Raw genomic sequence first — 20,298 nt, forward strand, 5'->3', positions numbered from 1 at the left:
TCCGTTTGCAGAAAAAGGGGCCATTGAACTAGTAAAAGGCGTGTGCTGTGTGGGTAATAAAAATTTAGAGAGGTGAAACATTTTCGCTCTGGAACATTTTATAGCTAAACAGAAGATCAACACAGATATACTGACTGATGCATGGTTGAAAAGTTTATTTTACATGCTATGATACAAGTTCTAGAATATAGTACTCAGCATTTGGATAAAAATAGCAGCTGTGAATTTGCCTAGTTCCGGTCCCTTCCATCAATGCTGCTTTTCACAGGGGCTATCCTGCAGGAGGGGAAAATAATGAAAACAGAGATTAGTAAATGTTTTATTGGTGAGGCATTTCCACATATATGTACTTTTATTTATTCATTTTGTTAGCTACCTAACACAGGGCAGTCTCCAATCAAGTTTTCTTTTTTTTGTTAATAAAAAGGTGTCATGAACTATATATGTTTTGTTTTTTTATAACATGACCTCACTGAGTGTTAGGAAATAGACAATTATTTTTAAAATGGGGGTGGAAACTTACCTGAGGTGCCTCATCTACAGAAGTTGAATCCATTCAGTTAGGGAGGGGCACAAATTATTTAACATTTTTAATCAACAAGGGTAAAAACAGCTTGAAGTGTGCAAATGTGTGCGAAACCTTCTGCACTCAAACAAATGAAGTTGTAGGTTCACAAGTTTAAGGAAAATTGCAGATGTTTATGGAAGGTAGGATTCTTTGGCGGGGGGGGGGGGGGCGGGATGAGAAAGCTAATATAAAAACAACCTAAACTACCTCACAGGGTTGTTGTGAGGATATTAAATGTGGAAGATAATGAAGTGTGCTGGCCTGAGCCACTTGGGAGAAGAGCAGAATATCTGGATTGCCTGTATGCTGCCTTAAGTGATAGAAGGAAGGTGGGATGTAGATGTAAGGAAATAAATATGGCCATTTATTTTGGAGTAATCTCGTTGACTTTATTGGTGGTACTCCTAACCAGGAGTTGAGATTGTAATTGCAAGTTCTCAAAGCAGGGCGGTGCTGCCCGTGGCCTTGTTAAGTTATTCTTTTACATTTGAATACCTATTTTATTTGCCCTCAAGAGTTTTTAAATTGTCCCTGCGAGAGTTTCTGGGCTGCATTTTATTGGCTTGATACTGGGGATGGGTGCACTTTCTCCTGCTGCAGCAACAGCCATCTCTTCTGTGAGCCTGGACAGCTAGACTCCATCCCCCTAACGCTCCGCAGTTGTGTGAGAACCAAAAACAAACCCCTGTGTTGCAATAAGAACCAACCACAACAATACAAACACAACACGTAGGGTAATAGTTAGGAGAGAATATATAATAGAATAATGATATTATTCAAATTGTAAGAATAAGCCAGTCAAAGTTCATATGTACAATATAACAGAGTGGTAGCAAGGACTGTCAAGCCGTGTGTTCAGAACAGATGTCTAAGGACAGTCTCACAATAGTCTGTCAAAAGTTTCAACAGAAGACTTCTCAAAAGTTTCAAAAGGTCAGTGTCTCTGGAATGATACTACTGTTTCAGTAGCAGAATCTGTTTTGAACACACGGCTTGATGGTCCTCACTACCACTCTGTTATATTGTACATATGAACTTTGATTGGCTTATTCCTACAATCTGAATGATATCATTATTTTATTATATATTCTCTACTAACTATTAGCCTATGTGTTGTGTTTGTAGAGTTGTGCAAGAACTGGCAGCCCATTTATGCACTACGATAATTTTCCCTTGCAAAGTGTATGAATTGAACCAGCACCTCAGCAACTGCCCGTCCCTGATCTCAAGGAGCAAAACCAGACTAAAAACACTGCAAGCCACATTGCAAGCCAGGAGTAGCAATCCTAAAGCGGAGCCGCAAATCTGAAGATCTAAAGACCAGCTAGTATGGTGTCTAACGGGCAGAGCGCTACCCTACCACAACCATGCAGTCCTAGGTTTCACGCAGCTGTGAAATTTTACTAGATAGCCTTGGGGGACATTTTCTTGCTTTCGCTCTCTCTCAGCCTAGTCTACTTCACAAGATTGCTCTGAGGATAAAATGGGGGAAAACATACAGTGTCTTGAAGGAAAGGTGAAGAACAAACAGGGTGCTGTTTTTTTTCTTCTCTTAAAAAAAGTTTTATGTGACTTTTCAAAAGCTGATGGATGCTGGGATTCACACACCAAGACGGACAATCCCAGGTGAATGTTTTGAAAGTCAGATTTGTTTACTGATGCAGGATGCAGGCCCCAGATATTTCATTCTTACTTCTTATTACGGCATGTCTGGAGTAGTACTTGGGCTGTGAAAGCAAGCTACTTGGATTCTGTGATGCTGGTTTGAAGCCTCCCACTGGGAAATTCCTTTTCAAGCTCCAAATTCCTTCCAGAGCCGCTGTTCAAAATATATGAAGAGCATTATTGTCAGTTGGGTTCCAAGCTGACCTTCTATATTTTTAGGTAGGAGGGAAAGCAATTAATACCCGCGGACCGAAATATTTGTACAAACCACTGGCTGACGAAACATAATCGTGCAACTGTAGGTCTGGAAGGAACCTTGCATTTTTTATTCGATTCCATTTATGGGCGGTTTGCCGTAAAATATCTCCGCGCAGTATCATAATAAAAACAAGTCCATATGTAAAAAACAAGTTAATATACACAATTAAAAAACCCACAACTCTGTATGTAAAAATGCTTGCAAAGCATCCTATATATATAATAAATTTCCAATCCAATACAGATACACACTGGGATAAAAAAACACACCCTCCACTTGTTGTAAAAGGAAGATCTTCAGTAGGTCCTGAAAAGACAACAGAGTTGGCGCCTGTATAGTGCGTAATCGGAGAGAGCTCCAAAGGGTAGCTGCCACCTTCCTAAATGCTGTTTCTATATTGCGGGCATGTACAACAGGTTGATTGGGATCGACTGGTAGATCCTGGGATAGATTATGGTTGATCACAGGTCAATTGCTGCGCTCGTGGGGGAACGGGACAGAGATGCTGCCCTTCCAGCTCCCAGGAGAGCTGGCCTGTGTGTGTGTGTGTGTGTGTGTGTGTTTGCCTGTTCTCCTTTCCACTGCACTTCTAGGGGGATGTGAAAGGGATGCTACCCTGGCGGCTCCAAGGGAGAAACTGGCTGCTCTGCCAGCTCCCAGGAAGAGCTGGGCTGTGTTTGTGTGTACGTGTGCGAGAAGATGAGGTGTGCGGGCTCTGCTCGGGTTGCGGCTGTGGAGGCACCCAGTCAGGGAGCTGAGGGAAGGGTGGCACATGAGAGAGACAATGACGTCCCCCTCCCTTTCCCCCCTCCCGCCAGTTCCCATGGAAAGAAAACACCCTCTCCCTCCTAGTTCTGGATGGGTGCTGATACCCCGCCCATCTGGCTGGGTTTCCCCAGCCAAATATACCGTATTTTTCACTCTATAAGACGCACCAGACCACAAGACGCACCTAGTTTTTGGAGGAGGAAAACAAGAAAAAAAATATTCTGAATCTCAGAAGCCAGAACAGCAAGAGGGATCGCTGCACAGTGAAAGCAGCAATCCCACTTGCTGTTCTGGCTTCTGGGATAGCTGCGCAGCCTGCATTCGCTCCATAAGACGCACACACATTTCCCCTTACTTTTTAGGAGGGAAAAAGTGAGTCTTATAGAGCAAAAAATTACGGTAATATGTTTAAGTTTAAGAATGACAATGGAAGAGTGCGGGAGATCACTGCCAGTTTTTGATATTGGACGGTAGATTGAAACCTTATGGATCTTGGACATGCCTGCTATATTGTATGGAATGGACCTCCTGATATAGATGGAATCTGCAGGAGACCCTCTGCAGCAGAGCAGAGTGATCAATTGGGTATATTGCATATTATTGCAAGGCCTGTGATAGATGCAAATATTAAGCCTCTCATCATGCATTTTTGCAGTGGTATGGCGTGGCGGATAACTCTGAGGACTTAACAACTATAGGGCTTATACCAGTGGCTTTCAAACCAGCTTCCTAGGAATCTTGGGGTTCCTTTACAGCTTTCAAGGGTTCCTAAATGAAATCGGTAATGGCTGTGCAGCTTTTCAGAAATAGCTTGCTCAATCTGCTGATGCTCTCCTGCAATGGGGAGCAGCAGAAATTGTGTTGTAAGGTTCATGCAGGGTGAATTGTGAGGCCAGTGTCCCACATATACCGAACTTGCCACAGGATCCTCTGCAGTGTTCAAAGTTCCACCACAAGCCATATGGATTCCCAGCTACGGAAAACATTCCTTCAAGGTAGCATCTTTGTAAACCACTGGCTAAGGCAAATTCATGGAGTAACAAAATACACATAGATGTCAATCGAAGTGGATGAGGGATGTCTTAACAGAGAATCAGTATGGAATAGTCAATTGCGTATTGGCCTTAGGCTTCATTTCAACCCCTTAATCAGCCATAAAGTTTACTAGGTGGTCAAGTCCCACCCCACCCCTCTTTCTCTCAGTTTAATCTACCTTGCAGGGTTATTGTGAGAATAAAAAGAATAAACTTGTGCAGTGCTTTTTTTTCTAAAAAAAAATGTTTAGGGGTACTCTCATTTTGACTCAAGAAAATCACCATTTTATACTTCAAATCTGGGAAAATAAATACAGTAAATGGACAAAAGTACAAAGATTGACAAAATGTTTAGGGGTATGCGTACCCCTGTGTGCCTCCAGAAAAAAGCACTACTGAACTTGTGTATTTTGATTTGAGCTTCTTGATTAAAGGCTGAATACAAATGATGACATGCCAAGGTGACAGTATTTATAGGGTCTGGCCCTCTTCTTCTATAAGTTGTCCAAAGCCAACTTGCAACTACCAACTGCTGTTTTGGATTTCTCTGTTGAGGCTTCCCTAAGCTTTAAATGAGCTGTTGTGGAGAATGTGGTTAAAGAACTGCCATTCTGAAAGATAAATGAAATACTTAATATGAAAAGGGGGAGGAGCCCACTCTGTGATTCTTACTTGGTCAGGTTAGTAAATGAGTTCAGTAGGGGCAAGCCAATGTACTGGCTTTTGCTAGAGTTTGCTCTTGTATTGAGCTTCTGAATTTATTATATGTTGTAACCCACCCTGGGACCTTAAGGTGAAGGGCAGGTAAGATATATTGGGAGCTCTCCAATGAAGTGCTTTTGCTAGCACCACGACTTCTGTTGGGCAACAGAAATTATTTCCTCTACGCAGGCATCCTCTAAATCTGCTCTGGGTCCCCCACCCCACCCCAACCCTCTGGAAAAGGATTGGTGGAAGACACAGGGGAGCATGAGAAGAGGCAAAGGAACTTCCATTGTCCAAGCAGAAATCCTTGTGCTGGAGGGTATCACACTTATAAATAATATGACATGCACCATTCTGAATGCCTGGAAAAATTGTAAGATACAAATATGATAAATAAATAGAACTTTGTTTTACCCGTAACATCTGACTTTATATATTTCCTCGAGTTAAGCAGTATTTACATCAGATTTTCACAACTTATTATCCACTAAACATTTCAGATTTTTCTCCCCTAAATCATTTTATTTTTATTTTATACCTTTGCTGGCCACAGAGCTTACCTTCTGAAGGGTGTTTAATTCTGCATTCATCCCTCCGAAAATAAAGCTCTTCTTCCAGCACTTCCTTAACTCTCCTAGGTGGTTCGACATATACAAACTTCTTCCCTGTTTTATTAAAGACAATTTACAGGGATAAGGAATCCCATATGATACATGCCTTATTTCACTTAACTGTGTATCAGAATTAACTAATTTGACATAATAAAATTTAAAATCATTCTCATTTGTAATATAAAGTTCAAAAATGCAAACAAGACGTTTAAAAAATGTGATATGAAAAATATCAATCATGTTTTATTTAAGTCACTGATGTACCCTTAGCTTAAATATTCTTTTCTGGTACTCTGTTCTCAGGTGCAAGATATAGCAGATATGGAAATAATACTGAGAAGTGCAATAATCTTCCATGGAATCACTAACTATTTTATAATTTCCCATGACACACCAGTGAAGACAGTAACTCAGACCACTGGTTCATCTAGCTCAGAATTCTACATTGCCTCAATATGGTTTCAGACAGGTTTTTCCCAGTCCTACCTAGGGATATTGTGGGTTAAAAATGGAGCACTATGTGCACAAATCATGAGCTCTGTCACTGAGCTATGGCCCTCTCCCAAGGTGTGCATCACCACACATTAATTCCATAATTAAAGACTCAGAAGAATCCAAAGCCAAAGAATCCATTGACTGACTGATGAGGTTTCCCATTGCATGATTTACAACAAGCAGAAGTGATGCTTGTCTGAACTCTGGGGCATAGTAACAAATGTTGCAATCCTAACCCCACTTACTTGGGAGTAAGCCCAAATGAGTTCAATAGGACGTACTTCTGAGTAGGCTGGTTAAGACTGTGCTGGAAGCATCATGCTTCCAATTTTAATTGAAGGTTGTTGTTCTTAGGTAACAGACAGAAGAGTCATTTATAAGGATTCATAACCATATAGGAATCAGTGGTACAGAGGTATGGAGTGGTACTGAAAAAACTGTGTACTGTACTGTATAATATAGCGGATTGTTTGGGAAAGGGACCTTATCTTCCCTTTTGGGGCACTAGAGGGCACTGTATAAAATTATATTATACAGTATATGCAACAGGTTTTTGAAACAACTAAATGCTTTTTAACTCCACACACTACTCATCTGAACTGCCACATGGAGTGATAATCAGGTAATATGCGTACACTGCCATTCTGTGGGAGTGGGGGAAAGTGCAGAATGTGAAAATAGTCCCAGAATTCAGAGAACAGTGGCTCATAATTTGTTTTCCCAAAGCTTGGTGCCCCTTTAAGGCTGTGAAGTTATGCTTCAGAAGGAAACAATTCCTGCTGAAATCTCAGGAGCCAAAGGAGTGCTTGAATAGTCTGTCCAATGTTTGGAGGAATGGGGGGGCAGGGAAGGGCAGCTGCCTCCCCATCAAGTAAAATAATAGAAATACTTAACAAATCACATTGGTTCTGCCTCCCCGCCCCCCAAATCCTGGCTACTCCCATGTTTGGAGGTGAAGTTTCAATTCCACTGCAACTTGTTGCCCCTCCCCAAGACTAGTGTAATCAGTTAGTCTGGGAGGGGGCAGGTAAGAGAGTTTCCCCACCCCTGCACTAGAGGAACTCACCATAAGTCGCCTTGTAATAGGATGTCCAAGTGTGGCATGAAACTGCTTAAATGTAGTTAAACTTTGCAAATGCTAATCTATAGTTTTGTGAGCCATTTGGGCCCAATAGCTCACTGGCAGCCGTGCTTTCAGGTGTAAAATTAACCCATCTCACTGCCCCACATATCGTATAGGCAACCAGCCAGTTGCTGCTTCCAGTTCAGTGACATTTCACTGTATTCTATATATGGTGTACCCAAACTAAGGAACCAAAAGCAAATCATGACTATCAGGCATGTGTATGTATCTATAAAATGGAATACACATGCATGAAGCCCTCAAAGGTGATTATGTGTAGATGATTTTCTGTAAATGAAGTGTTTGTTAAATTGTCCTTTGGTGAGTTAAAACGCCTGCGTATGAATGCTTCCATAGCTGATGGATTGAAAGCTTGCTGGGTTAGGCAACTCTCCCAGTAGAAATGGCGGTCAGCGATGCTGTAACAGATCTCAAAGAGGTCTGTGTTCATCACAGTGAGAAAATTTCCCCATGGCATAAACCAAACCTCCAACATGTTTGGAAAAACTGCATTGAAGGAGATGGGGTGTATAGCATTGGGATGGGATGTCCCCAATGCAATTGACTATAATTGGGAATTGAATGTCGATTCTTGGTGGTGAGCAGAGGAAAGGGGAGGACACCAGTCCTTCTAGAATGGAACTGAAAAGAGTTCCTCATAGTGATGTATTTGTCAAGCGGAATAAACCCTTGCGGGGTGTGCAATGCCCCCATGGAAAGGAGAATGATATGTGCACAAGGCGAAAAAGCACAGTAAGCGAAAACCTTCCTCTTAAACCGGGCATTTGGTCGATTAACATCCTATGGCTTTTAAAATGTGTCTGTGGGAAGGGGGGGGGAGGGTTTGTTGGTTTGCTTTTGCTTTATTATTATTATCATTTATTCTTCATTTCATTTCTATACCATACCGTTTTGTATTTTTAAGAAAAATCTCAAAGTGGTTTACAGCACATTAAAAAGCCAGGAAAACAATCCGGAATGAAACACTACTGAAGAAAGTCAAACGTAAAAGTACACAGCCAAAGCAACCTAATTAACGGGAAAACGAAAATATCATCTTAAAAGATTTCAAAATAAAACATTACAAAGGAGGTCGACTGCAGAATTTTATTATGCGTTTTGTAACTGCCCTGGGATCTTCAGATGGAAGACGGTATACAAATTAAATTAATAATAATAATAATAATAATAATAATAATAATAATAATAATAATACTGGAACAGGCAGGATCCTCTGCGCTGGGGGAAGAGGGTGGGTGGTCCCTTTGGGCGGCAAGGGAGGTGGGTTCTCTATGGGGCAATGAACAATGGCATCACATCATGGGCAAAGGGCACTGGAGAGGAGGGGGTCCAATGGTGCCAGGCAGCCCCTAATGCAAGAGGGTGGGGTGCCCTTTCCCTCTAATGGGGGTGGGTGGAGGGGAGCGGGCAGCACCCCAACATTTTGCACAAGAGAGGGGTAGCAGCAGCGACAGCAATGCCCCCACCTACCCACTCCCCTTGGCTCGAGAGAGGTTGCCACGCTTTCCAGCCCTGGAGGGGACTACGCGGTTGTGTGTGTCCCCCCTCGGCGACCCCTCCCCACTCACAGGGCTGCCCCGCTTCATTGTACTCCGCGTAACTCCGGCTGCTCCCCGGCTCCCCGGGACTCGGCTCCAGTTGCTCTCCGGCCGCCGCTCTCATGCCTCGCCGCCCGCCGCCGCCTCTTGCACCAGCCGCGCCCAGGCAAGTGGGAGACGCGCGGGCCCGTTGCCATAGGAGCCCGAGGCGGAGAAAGGAGGAGGAGGAAGAAGGGGGAGCCCGGAGCTCGCGACTCGCCTTCCCCGGGGGAGCTTAAGAAGGAGCCTGGGAGTTAAGTTTCCCGCTCCCCGGGGCCGGGGGAAAGCGCAGGAAGAGAGGCGGCCTAGAGTGAGACTAGGCCCGGGCCTCTTGGGCGTTGCCATGGCGACGGATGCTGCGCTAAGAAGCCCGGCGGGGATGGATGGTGGGTGAAGCGAGCAGAGGCGTCACAGGGCAAAAGCGCTGCTGTCGAAGACTAGTGAGGCACCTGCAACTCCTACTTCTTCGGCGATCACTCGTAGCCCAGTAAGATTGCCTTCCACAAACACGGTTTTAACAGTGAGTCCATAAGTTACTGTGGAGGCCAATTCTGGATCCACACGTCTTTCCACAGTGGGGACATTGGTTCCTGGGCGGGAGTTGATCACGGTGAGGGTTTGCCAAGCGTGCCTTCCTCTTAGCACGTTTCTCCCTTTCGTCCTGAGTTCGAGTGTCTTCAAAGCCCATGACACCTTTGGTAAAGGCTGTTCTCCAACAGGAGCGCTCGCAGGCAAGTGTTTCCCAGTTGTTGGTGTTTATACTACATTTTTAAAAATTTGCCTTGAGAGAATCTTTAAACCTCTTTTGTTGACCACCAGCATTACGCTTTCCATTTTTAAGTTTGGAATAGAGTAGTTGCTTTGGAAGACGATAATCAGGCATCCACACAACATGACCAGTCCAACAAAGTTGATGTTGAAGAATCACTGGTGATCTTTGCTTCTTCCTGTACACTGGTATTAGTTCACCTGTCTTCCCAAGTGATGTGGAAAATTTATCAGAGACACCGTTGATGGAATCTTTCGAGGAATTGGAGATGGCTTTTATAAGTGGTCCATGTTTCACAAGCATACAGTAAGGTTGGTAGTACAGTAGCTTTGTAAACAAGCATTTTGGTTTCCCTGTGAATGTCCCGGTCCTCAAACTGCACTTCAATTGGGAGAAAGCCGCACTCGCAGAGCTCAGAGCTCAGCTCTGCAACTTCTTGTACCAGTGTGCTTGCCTACATCCCCCCCCCTTCCCACTTAGCCACCCACATCCCAATCAAGGCTCCTGTGACCTGCCTTTCAGGCAGACATTCAACCGGAGCTTCTCCCCCATGGAAACGGCCCTGCTGAAATCCATGCCTAGAACTAAATCGGATGTGGAGACCCTTTGGCCTAGATGTTGCTAGACTCCCATCAGCCCCAAAGAGCACAGCCAGTGGCCAGGGAGTACAAAATCTGGAGGGCCAAAGGTTCCCCCTCGTCTGGCCTGAATACAACATGTTAGGCATGCTTTAAGCCCGTGGATTTGAACTGGTGCAAGAAGGACTATTGTGTTCGGGTCTTAGGCGAAGCGGAGCAGGTTATCTCCCAACTGTTGACTTCAAGGGGGGGGGGAGCCCCTAAATGAAACACACAATTAAGCATATTGCAGCTTGTGTAAACCCAAAAGAAAAAAATGGTGGGATATATCTCTAATAAGAAGTAAACCCAGCTGGACGCCTCCATTTGCCCGAGCTGCAACAAAACATGTATTTCCCGTATTGCTCTCTACAGCCGCAACACGCGCTGTAACCTTCCAACAGTTTGACTTCAGACCCCAAAGGCTCACTCCTCCATTGTCTCCTGAGACAGATGGATGCCAACCATTCCTCCAAGGTCAAGAATGGTCAAACATGGTTCTCTCCCCCTGCCCCATTTTTAACACCACAATCATGGGAGGCATGTTAGGCTGAGACGGTGACACGCCCAAGTTCACCCACTGAACTTCATGGGGACTTTAACCCAGCTCCAGTACTCTAACCACTATGCCACACTTACTTACTTCCAAGCAAACCTGCATTGGGTAGTATTGTAAAATCATTTTTTAATAGAGCTAGGTAAACACACTGCATAGGAATATAACCAAGGCTTTCTAGCTGAATGAACATTTTGAGGTTAAGGCTTCAGAAATGCTACTATGGGGAATTCCAGCTACCAGATTCTCCATGTCTTTGTTCATGCTGTGTGCTTTCCGTGTGCTGGACTAGGCCTGGGAAAAGCATAGTTAAAATATGTATGGTCCCTGTGTGCTGCTACTTGTTTTTGAAGTGACATCACATAGAAGGCATCCAAATATAATGCAAATACATCTGATAAACTAAAATTGTATGTGGATATTCTCTAAGCATACTTACAATCTTGGATATCTTGAGAATCACATAGGATAAGGTACAAACGACACACTTTCCCACCAAACACACCGTGGTTTGGCAAATAGGCTTAGTTCCAGCAAAAACACAGCTTCCCAAACAGATTTTGAAATTCAGCAGCTGGCCACACGGTATGAGGAGTCACAATCCCACTGAGCATGAGAAAGGACCACAGCTCAGTTCCAATAACATGCTCTGAATGCAAAAGGTCCCAGGCTCAATTTCTGGAATCTCTATTTAAAAGCATATTACTAATCAGCTGAGACAATGCTGAGCTAGACAGACTAGCAGTTCAACTCAGTAAAAAGCAGCTTCATATGATCATGTGCTGCTAATCACACAACACTCTGTATTGTGTTCCACCACAAACCACAGGCAGTAGTGAGCCCCACTCACACTCTCAAAGAAATGCCAACATATGCATGCAATTAAATTTTAAAAAGGACAGTGTCAGTTTTCCTGAAAGTGCTCTAGCTTCTACACAATCCCTCAGTGACACACATACAATTACTCATTTCCCCTTAATACAGACCTTTAGATATTTAGCAGCACTGTATTTCTGAAAGCTGTTAGTATCCAGAGTACTGTACTGCTCTTAATTAACCCACTAATCATTGCAACGAACCTTGCAGCTGAAGACCTGATCACGTTTCACTGTGTTAAATATTTTATTTTTAAATAAGACTCACAGCAGAATTACAGTATACTGTATTTCAAGTGTTACCTGTATTAAATTCAGTTACATTCCATTTCACTTTTCATGCGGTTTTCAAACATTAACAAGTACCTCACAAAAAATAAAAAAAATCTTTAAAGTGAACTTTGATATCATCTGTATTTGTCATTTCATACAATAATAAATACTCCAGTTCTCTCTGTTACAACATACTAGTGCTTTACAGCTTTCAGTTACAGTAGATCTTCGCAATTTTGCACTACAACGTACTACAAAATGCCTTTTTCTACACTACACCTTTAAAATGGTTTCAGGCCGGCTTATTAGTCACAGCTCCCAACCACAGAATGGCAATTGCAGTTTGAGATAAAACTGGCAATCATTTTCCAGTGAAGTCTTAGCACTGAGTTCTTTTGGGAGAAATTGTCACATTTAAACTGGTCCCCAAGCAGTTTAAATTTGTAGTGCAACCTTAAGATGGTGATCTGCTAGCCACTTTAATTAGCATACTACTAACTTAAAATGGCTTGGATGTCAAATCTTGAAACATTTATTTAGAGGTGCCGTTAGAACAGCAGAATGTGTAGCCTAATGCTAAGCACCGGTAATCAGTTCAGAAAACTAAACCTGCCTATTACAATTACAATGAGGCTTACTTTCTAGTAAGTTAGGGAAATTATTTTACTGATTTTAGCAGGAACTATGTGATTATATGGAGCAAAGTCTGCTGATAAATGAACAGGATAACATACTAGTAATTTTCTGGTCAATTCAAGTAGTTTATAGACCACATTGGAGTGCCGCACACATAGTCACATTTAGTCAAGAAGTTCAAGTTTGTAAGTAGTAATCAGAACTGGGTCTTTGGACTACAAAATTAAGGACTGTTGGCTTCAATACGCAAGCCACTTTTCTCCAGAGTTCCCTCGCTGATCTACCACTGATGATTTCAGAGTTAAGTGGGTTTTAGCTTACAAGTTTTGGATTGTAGCCTTTAGGACACTTATTCAAGAACAGCCTCATCGAGCTATGAGGTAACATCACATCACCACCCAATGTCAGTGGGTCTGACTTTTAATTTAGGGCTAATTCACACAAGACATTCAAAAGGAGCAAACACAGTGTTTACATGTATGTCAATTCATACATTACCCATTGACACTGTACATGAAATTGAGAACCTATTTGTACCAATTTCAAGGGGAGAATTACATGTAGCCATAGAGAGACAACACCTACTGTTTCCATGAACTTTTTCAAACTTGTATTTTAAAAGTATTATGTGAACCAGCCCCAAGTATCTTTGGAATGGATAAAACCTCTGTGTGTGACTACAGGCTACTTCTCGTTCATAAATGACATCCAGCTTATCCCTGTCCATTATATGAAAATGTAACAAAGGAAGAAAGTACATGAATTACCAAGTTCTGAAATCTCATAGTGCCACTTCTGGGTAATGTTTTCTGCTCCCAGGTTTGCTTTTGAAAAAATCTATCGCTGTTAAGCATCTATGGAGGGCAACAGTAAACAAAGAATCCACGTAACTTTCAACAATTGAATCCCTCAGTATGATTGAATGAGGATTCAAATCCTGCTCACACAGCCATCAAATAAGTAATGTCATCCCAGCATATTATTTCCATTCATTCACGTTATCCCTTTAAAAAGCAAAATCTGAGCACATAAAATGTTATGGTTTGAAGGTAGGCAGACAAGGTATATTATATATTGCACCAGACACTGAAATCTGACCATCACATTGCACGTTTTGATTTCAGGATAGCTCAGTTTTTAATAGCTGAGAAGGTATTTTTCCTCTGTTGATGGGCAGCTGCTAACCTCATTACAACTGCCTGGAGGCTGTACGCGTTTCTTTCTGCTCAAGCACAGCCCCTGTAAGTCAGCAGAGAGGTCTCAGTAATTCTCAATGGTTTGAAAAGGAAAAAAACAAAACACCCCAAATGTTTCAAACAATGCTGGTTCCCAACTCCTGTGTATTCCCATGCTTTGGGATATGAGATTGACGGATGGGAGTACTTCTGCCACGTTAAGTGGTCAATGTGGGAAACGGTCCCAAGATATTTAGGATTCCTCCAAAGCTTTTCAAGTAAAAATGGAAATGTTTCACAAGTTTAAGGGTAGAGTGGTTTATAGTATAAAAATAATGACATTGTAACAAAACGAGACCTCATTTCAGCATCTCACAGAGTAAAGCTACACCAAAGAGGTGGGGTTGAAAGCACCGACTTTTGAGTGCAATTACAAAGAGAACTTCTTACAAAGGCGCTGGCAGTGTGTGTGTTTCGACATTCAAACGTATGCAACTTCTAAGAATCGGACGTGGAATTTGTGCAACTTTCGACAATCTCAAACAGGTAGTGATATATATCAGTCCTCCTGGCAATATCGTACGCCGTCTCGTCCAAGTTGTTCTTGAGATTTGGCTTTAGGTAGCGATTCATGAGCAAGAGTTCGAGGGTTTCCTTGCTCTCCCGGTTCCCTGCTGCAAGGTGAAGTGGAGTCAGCAAGCCATTGGTCTGAGCATTGATATCTGCCCCATGCTGGAGCAAGAACGATGCGATCTTGGTGTTGTTCCACTTGCAGGCACTGTGCAGGGGAGTCCAGCTATCCACTGTCAAGGCATGGACATCCGCGCCGTGGGCAATCAGTTCCCGTACAACTTCCAAGTGCCCATTATAGGCAGCCCGGTGGAGAGGGGTATAGAAATCTTCATCCTGGACATTTACTGGAGCAAGGTTTTGAGACAGGAGCCTTTGCACCGTGCTGAGCTGCGGGGGTGAAGAGACAAATAAGTTTCAGCAAGCCTGCAAGCAAGAGTAGCGCTGAAGACATTGAACCAATACTTTGCTCAGCTATAAAGCTCACGGAACCTCAGTCAAATTTATTATCTCTCAGCCTAATGATGTGACCTGTCCTGGACCATGTGTGATCATCGCCTGAGACCCTTTCTCGTGTGCCTCTCCCATGAGAGGGCAGGAGGAGCATGGCAACACAGAAAAGGCCTTTTCTGCAGTGGCTCCCCAGTTTGTGGGATGTTCTCCCCCACGAGGCTCGCCTGGCTCCTTCGTTACATATCTTTAGGCGCCAGATGAAAACGTTTCTCTTCAACCAGGCGTTTGGCTCATTAACATTCTATGGTTTTTAAAATGTGTTCCTCAGGAGGGAAGTTATTGGTTTGTTTGCTTCAGTCTTTATTACGCATTTCGTGTTTTCGTTTTGTATTTTTATGTTGTGAATTGCCCTGTGATCTTCAGATGAAGGGTGGTATACAAAATTATTAAATAAATAGTAATAATGGAACACGGAGTTGACTTAGATATGTTTTTGCCCCATCTCTCCTGGAAGGGCTTTGGAGCGATATATATGGGTATTCCCTTCCTGTTCCCCCCCCTTACAACTGGATGTACTGAGAGAAAGAGTGATTGGCCCGAGATCACCGAACAAGATTTAAGGCAGAGTGGGGATTTGAACCTAGGTCTCTCTGTTCCTAGTCTGACACTCTATCCACCACATGCCACTGGATCTCTACTGTGCAAGAGCCGTTGCAGGGACAGAATGAAGTAACACTGAAACCTCTTAAGAGAAATGCTTTGATTATAGCACACAATAAACAAGGATGTTTATTGGCCTTGACCTCTGTGCAAAACCACTTAAGCAGCATGGAGATGAAACATCAAATCCCACTTCGCAACTACAGTTTTTCTGCATAGCAGGAAGCATGTCACAGTGCCCCAATTCTGACAATAATCCAGGGCTTCACTAAACTTTATTTATGAAGCTAGGAATGGGACCAGGTCTGAGCAACCCTCGGTTCCCTCACTACACCCTGGTTTTGATTAGATGGTCCTGGTTGGTATTCAGCCAAACCTAAGTACTGTGACTTAGGGTTAACAAATCAGGAAAATAGCTTAATAGGATCCAGTTCTTGGAGAATATTTAAGTTAGCATCCACTGTGGTGCTCATCTTTTAGTTGGGTGGCGGCCGAGGCAGGGAGGTAGGCCTATTGTACTCTTAGATGAGCTTTTTAGGAATTTTGTATTGTATACTGTTTGCTAGATCTTTGCCTTCTAATTTATTTTATCTGTTGGTATTGTATCCAATTAAAGCATTTTGAGACTTTTTTTTTTGTACAAAGTGCCTAACAAATGTAATGAATCGTTCATTTGTGATAATAATAAATCATCAACAACTTTGTGCCAAAGCCAGAACATGATGAGAGGAGGGAGAACGGAAAGGAAGAGCGCTCAGCTTTGGCACTCATTATCAGCTTCATAAATCATGAAGCCTGGAATGACTGTCCACATCAGGTTGAAGAAATTTAGGTTTCTGGCACAACACACACAGCCCCAATATGAATTTCCCAAATGTGATTTCTGGCACAACACACACAGCCCCAATATGAATTTCCCAAATGTGATTTCTGGCACAACACACACAGCCCCAATATGAATTTCCTAAATGTGTGGCTTACTCTATTTTTTTCTGCTGCCCAAAGCAGAAGCTTATCTGGGTTGTTTTCCAGCTTCTTCTCTTGAGCCTGGTACCATTCCTCGGTTTTTTCTTCCTGATCTTCATCGTCAGAATCTCCAGACCAAAGACTCTGTGTTCCTGTGGGGATCAGGTGCCGGTGGGTCTCCAACAATTCAAGCTGGTTAAAGCTCTCAGGAAAATCTCTATAATCTTTTGCATCCTCCTCTATGTTCTTCTCTGAGGATTTCCCACTTTCATTCATTCTGCAGACTTGAGTTCTCAAGCCCCAATTTACACGTGAAATAGTTCCTCCTCCTCTTCTTCTAGCTCATTTCATTTCCTGGTTGTTCATCATCAGATTTTACAAGCACATAGAAATAGCTAGCAAAGGCTAGTGGCATAGATTGCATTAACATCATGGCAACCTTTAGAGAAAGAAAAATTAAGAAATGATTAATACAGTGACCAGTACACACACAAAAAAATGTGGCAGTGCAGGAGCCAAAAAAAGGAATCCTTCTGCTGTCAAATCCCGGCTTATATCAGACCTTACGCCTCCTATGAAAGGTCAGCTAAAGTGAATAGGTATTGTATAAGACGGCATTTTATGGCATCACACAAAGCTTAGTCATTTTGTTAAATATCTTCGAGAGCATTGTGTGGCGAGACTGTGGCAATTACCGTATTTTTCGCTCTATAAGACGCACAAGACGCACCTGGTTTTTGGAGGAGGAAAACAAGAAAAAAAAACATTCTGAATCTCAGAAGCCAGAACAGCAAGAGGGATCGCTGCACAGTGAAAGCTGCAATCCCTCTTGCTGTTCTGGCTTCTGGGATAGCTGCGCAGCCTGCATTCGCTCCGTAAGACGCACACACATTTCCCCTTACTTTTTAGGAGGGAAAAAGTGAGTTGTATAGAGCAAAAAATATGGTATGTCCAAACTTAGGCCAGTAAGATTTCCTCCCTGTCCTTCCCAATCTTATTATTACTATTACTGATTAATTTACATGCCCCTATCTATTTTTAAGTAAACCAAACAAGGAGGCTTACAAATATGAAGACAGCTATATAATAAAATCAAGGAAAAAACTATGGTTCAAGTTCACAACAAAATACAAACAATCTTGAAAGGGCTGCAAAATACATAGTCAAAACATTCCAAAACATTCCAAAAGCAGTAAAAGAGTCTTGTGGCAGTGTAAAGAGTAACCAATTTATTAGGGAATGAGTCTTACAGTGCACTTCATCAGGTGCATTAGGCATTGTCCTGTATTATCCACAACAAGTGCGCTGTGAACAGCCAGTGTGATTAACAGTCTACTTGTTTTGTTCCCCTCCGATATCGCTGTAGACAAACTCATAATACCATAATGCATTTGATGAAATGGGACTGCGGCTCATGAAAACCTATGGCGGCCTTCCCCAAACTGCTGCCCTTCTTTTTTTGTACTAATACTCCCATAATGCAATTAGCCATACAAGCTAATTGGAGGGGCGGGGGAATCTGACAGGCACCGATTGGGGGAAGGCTATCTCACATAATAGATCTGTCAGTCTTTACGATGCCGCAAAGCTATTTATTATAATAAAATCAGACTCCTACAGAAGATTGCTTGAATAGAATAGTCACTGCCACCTGTCTAAGAAGCAGACCGTGAGGGGATCAGTTAAAATTCTCTTGGGATGCTGTTCCAAATCCTGGGCACCGCAGCTGACAAGGTCAGTTAGCTACCCATGTGCCTTGCCTCAGAGCCAGGACCTGAAGGAAGGCCTCTCAAGTAGAGGAAATATACGATCTCAACTTGAAGAATGTCCTTAAAATCTTCCATTCCATTGGATCCCTTCCAGTTGGGATTCACTGAAACTGCCTTGGTAGCACTGTTTGATGCTCTCCGCCAGGCTAGGGTTAAAAGCACTGTTTTGGGGGAACAGGAGGCGGGCAGCTGTGGAGGACTCCCTGGTCCTGAATGGGTTAACTGTGCCCCTGAAGGACTAGGTATGCAGCCTTTGGAAATTGTGTAGAAGAGGGATTTCAGCAGGTACAGCTTGTCACTCAAACTTCACGCACTAAAATACCCTCTGCACTGTGGGTTAAACCACCGAGTCTAGGACTTGCGGATCAGAAGGTCGGTGGTTTGAATCCCTGTGACGGGGTGAGCTCCTGTTGTTCAGTCCCAGCTCCTGCCCACCCAGCAGTTCTAAAGCACATCAAAGTGCAAGTAGATAAATAGGTACCACTCCGGCGGGAAGGTAAACGGCGTTTCCGTGCGCTGCTCTGGTTCGCCAGAAGCAGCTTAGTCATGCTGGCCACATGACCCGGAAGCTGTACGCCGGCTCCCTTGGCCAATAAAGCGAGATGAGCGCCGCAACCCCAGAGTCGTCTACGACTGGACCTAATGGTCAGGGGTCCCTTTACCTTTACACAGTGGAAAATGAATGGTCCTCTTTTGCGGCTAGCTGCCCTAGCTCAGGGCACAAGAAGCCTGTACCTGCTTTGTATATTGTAAACAAAAACTATATTAAGCCTCAACCCATAGGCACTAAGGGTGTGCAGCACCCGGGCGCTGGGCTCTCAGGGGCGCAAGGCCAGGAGTCCAGGGATTGAAGAGCCAGGCCAGCTGACAGCCGCTGCCAGGTGGAGCAGAGCCCATCAGAGCGCCGCAGGCTTTTCTGCTGCTTTGAGGCAGTCGGCTGCCTCCACCCTCCTGCGCGCCTGGGATTGGTGGGCTGTCAAGAGGCCCGCCCAGCACACACATGCTGCTCACATGAGGTGTGCAGCTTCCCTCCCAAGCCTCTGTGGGGATTGCTCTCCCATTGCAGCAGCATAGGAGAGAGTTGTGCACCCAAGCCGCTGTGGGGGTTGCTCTCTTCCCTCCACTCACAGTGGCATGGGAGAGAGTTGCATGCCCCCCCAAATCTCAACAACTTTGGCCTGCCCTCCCCCCAAATTGGGGGCGCTGGGCAGTTTTTTGCACCCCGGTGCCGCATATGCTAAAGACGGCCCCGAGCTTCAACATGCAAAACAATCGCCTAAGAATTGCTCACGGCTCTACCAGAAAGAAAGCTCTTTGGGTTGCAACCTTCACATTACTTATGCCAGAGCTAAAAACTACACTGTGCTCTTTTCGGTGCCTGCTAAATACACTGTTTACGCACGCCGTCCCAGGTGCTTAGAAATGCTGATGTGAGTTTTGATCTAATTTAGTGTTCTAACTTTTTGCACGTTATAAGGTACGGTAAATGTTCTCCTGATTTTATGCTTTCCGTAAACCACTTTGAGGTTTGTTACTTTGCTGGTAAAATCAAGCGGTGTATAAAATAAAAAATACCCAGCTGCATCCTGGTTTCCAAGGAAACTGACATTTGCGCTCCTCCGCTTGCAAAATCCCACTGCTCACCGCAGCAACTCCCGTGTATCCTTACCTTGAGCAAGAAGTCCCATTGAACTCAACGGGGCTTAGCAGACACATGTCGTGATTCTCTCTCTCTCTTTTTTGCAACAAGCTGCAGCGCTCCAGAACCAGAAGCATCAGGTTTCCAAAGGCTGGCAAAATAAAAAGCAATTCATTAACCCATCATATTTCAAAAAAAATAATAATTAATATCCCTTGCCTCCCCCCTTTTTTTGCAAGCGACGCCCGAAAGACGGAGCCCCTCGGCTGGCACCTCCGCAGGGCTTTCGCAGCAGCCCGCCTCGGACGCGCCGCGGGGAAAACTCACCCCCGCCTCCAGCCCGGGGGAAGGGGCGGGGCCAAGGAATGACCGGCAGCAACCCCAGGCGCCGGGGGACTTCCGGCCTTCCTCGGGCCTTTCGTGTCACTCTTTCACCCTTGCTGCGGCTGCGCAGTGGGGATTGCCTGCAGTGCTTGGGGAACCGGGTTTAGAAGAGGAGAGGGGGCGTGGCCTG

General features: G+C 43.9%; 2 protein-coding genes across 2 annotated transcripts; both read right to left on the reverse strand.

The window, feature by feature from the left end:
• Positions 1-135: 135 nt before the first annotated feature.
• Positions 136-9,185, reverse strand: LOC310760954 (uncharacterized protein C11orf97 homolog). The gene is made up of 4 exons (XM_083610236.1): positions 8,818-9,185; positions 5,560-5,664; positions 2,262-2,387; positions 136-276 (listed from the first exon to the last, which is right to left on the reverse strand). The coding sequence occupies exons 1-4, from the start codon at positions 8,909-8,911 to the stop codon at positions 272-274; spliced, it is 330 nt and encodes a 109-aa protein (XP_083466362.1). The 5' UTR covers positions 8,912-9,185; the 3' UTR covers positions 136-271.
• Positions 9,186-11,866: 2,681 nt separating this feature from the next.
• On the reverse strand, positions 11,867-20,255 carry ANKRD49 (ankyrin repeat domain 49). The gene is made up of 4 exons (XM_083610182.1): positions 20,112-20,255; positions 19,815-19,935; positions 16,392-16,815; positions 11,867-14,687 (listed from the first exon to the last, which is right to left on the reverse strand). Exons 3-4 carry the CDS (start codon positions 16,650-16,652, stop codon positions 14,226-14,228), a joined length of 723 nt encoding a protein of 240 aa, XP_083466308.1. The 5' UTR covers positions 16,653-16,815; positions 19,815-19,935; positions 20,112-20,255; the 3' UTR covers positions 11,867-14,225.
• Between the last annotated feature and the right edge of the window lie 43 nt (positions 20,256-20,298).

This window comes from Podarcis filfolensis, assembly GCF_964270895.1.
Source record: "Podarcis filfolensis genome assembly, chromosome: 4".
In the NCBI taxonomy this organism is placed as follows: domain Eukaryota; kingdom Metazoa; phylum Chordata; class Lepidosauria; order Squamata; family Lacertidae; genus Podarcis; species Podarcis filfolensis.

Excerpts from the sequence above, each read along its gene's own strand:
- LOC310760954 (XM_083610236.1), bottom strand. The coding sequence starts at position 8,911 with ATGAGAGCGGCGGCCGGAGAGCAACTGGAGCCGAGTCCCGGGGAGCCG. Across the intron at positions 5,665-8,817 it reads CAATGAAGCGGGGCAGCCCT|GGAAGAAGTTTGTATATGTC; the intron begins GTGAGTGGGGAG and ends TTAATAAAACAG. Across the intron at positions 2,388-5,559 it reads AATTAAACACCCTTCAGAAG|CGGCTCTGGAAGGAATTTGG; the intron begins GTAAGCTCTGTG and ends TATTTTGAACAG.
- ANKRD49 (XM_083610182.1), bottom strand. The coding sequence starts at position 16,652 with ATGAATGAAAGTGGGAAATCCTCAGAGAAGAACATAGAGGAGGATGCA. Across the intron at positions 14,688-16,391 it reads GGGCAGCAGAAAAAAATAGA|CTCAGCACGGTGCAAAGGCT; the intron begins GTAAGCCACACA and ends TCACCCCCGCAG.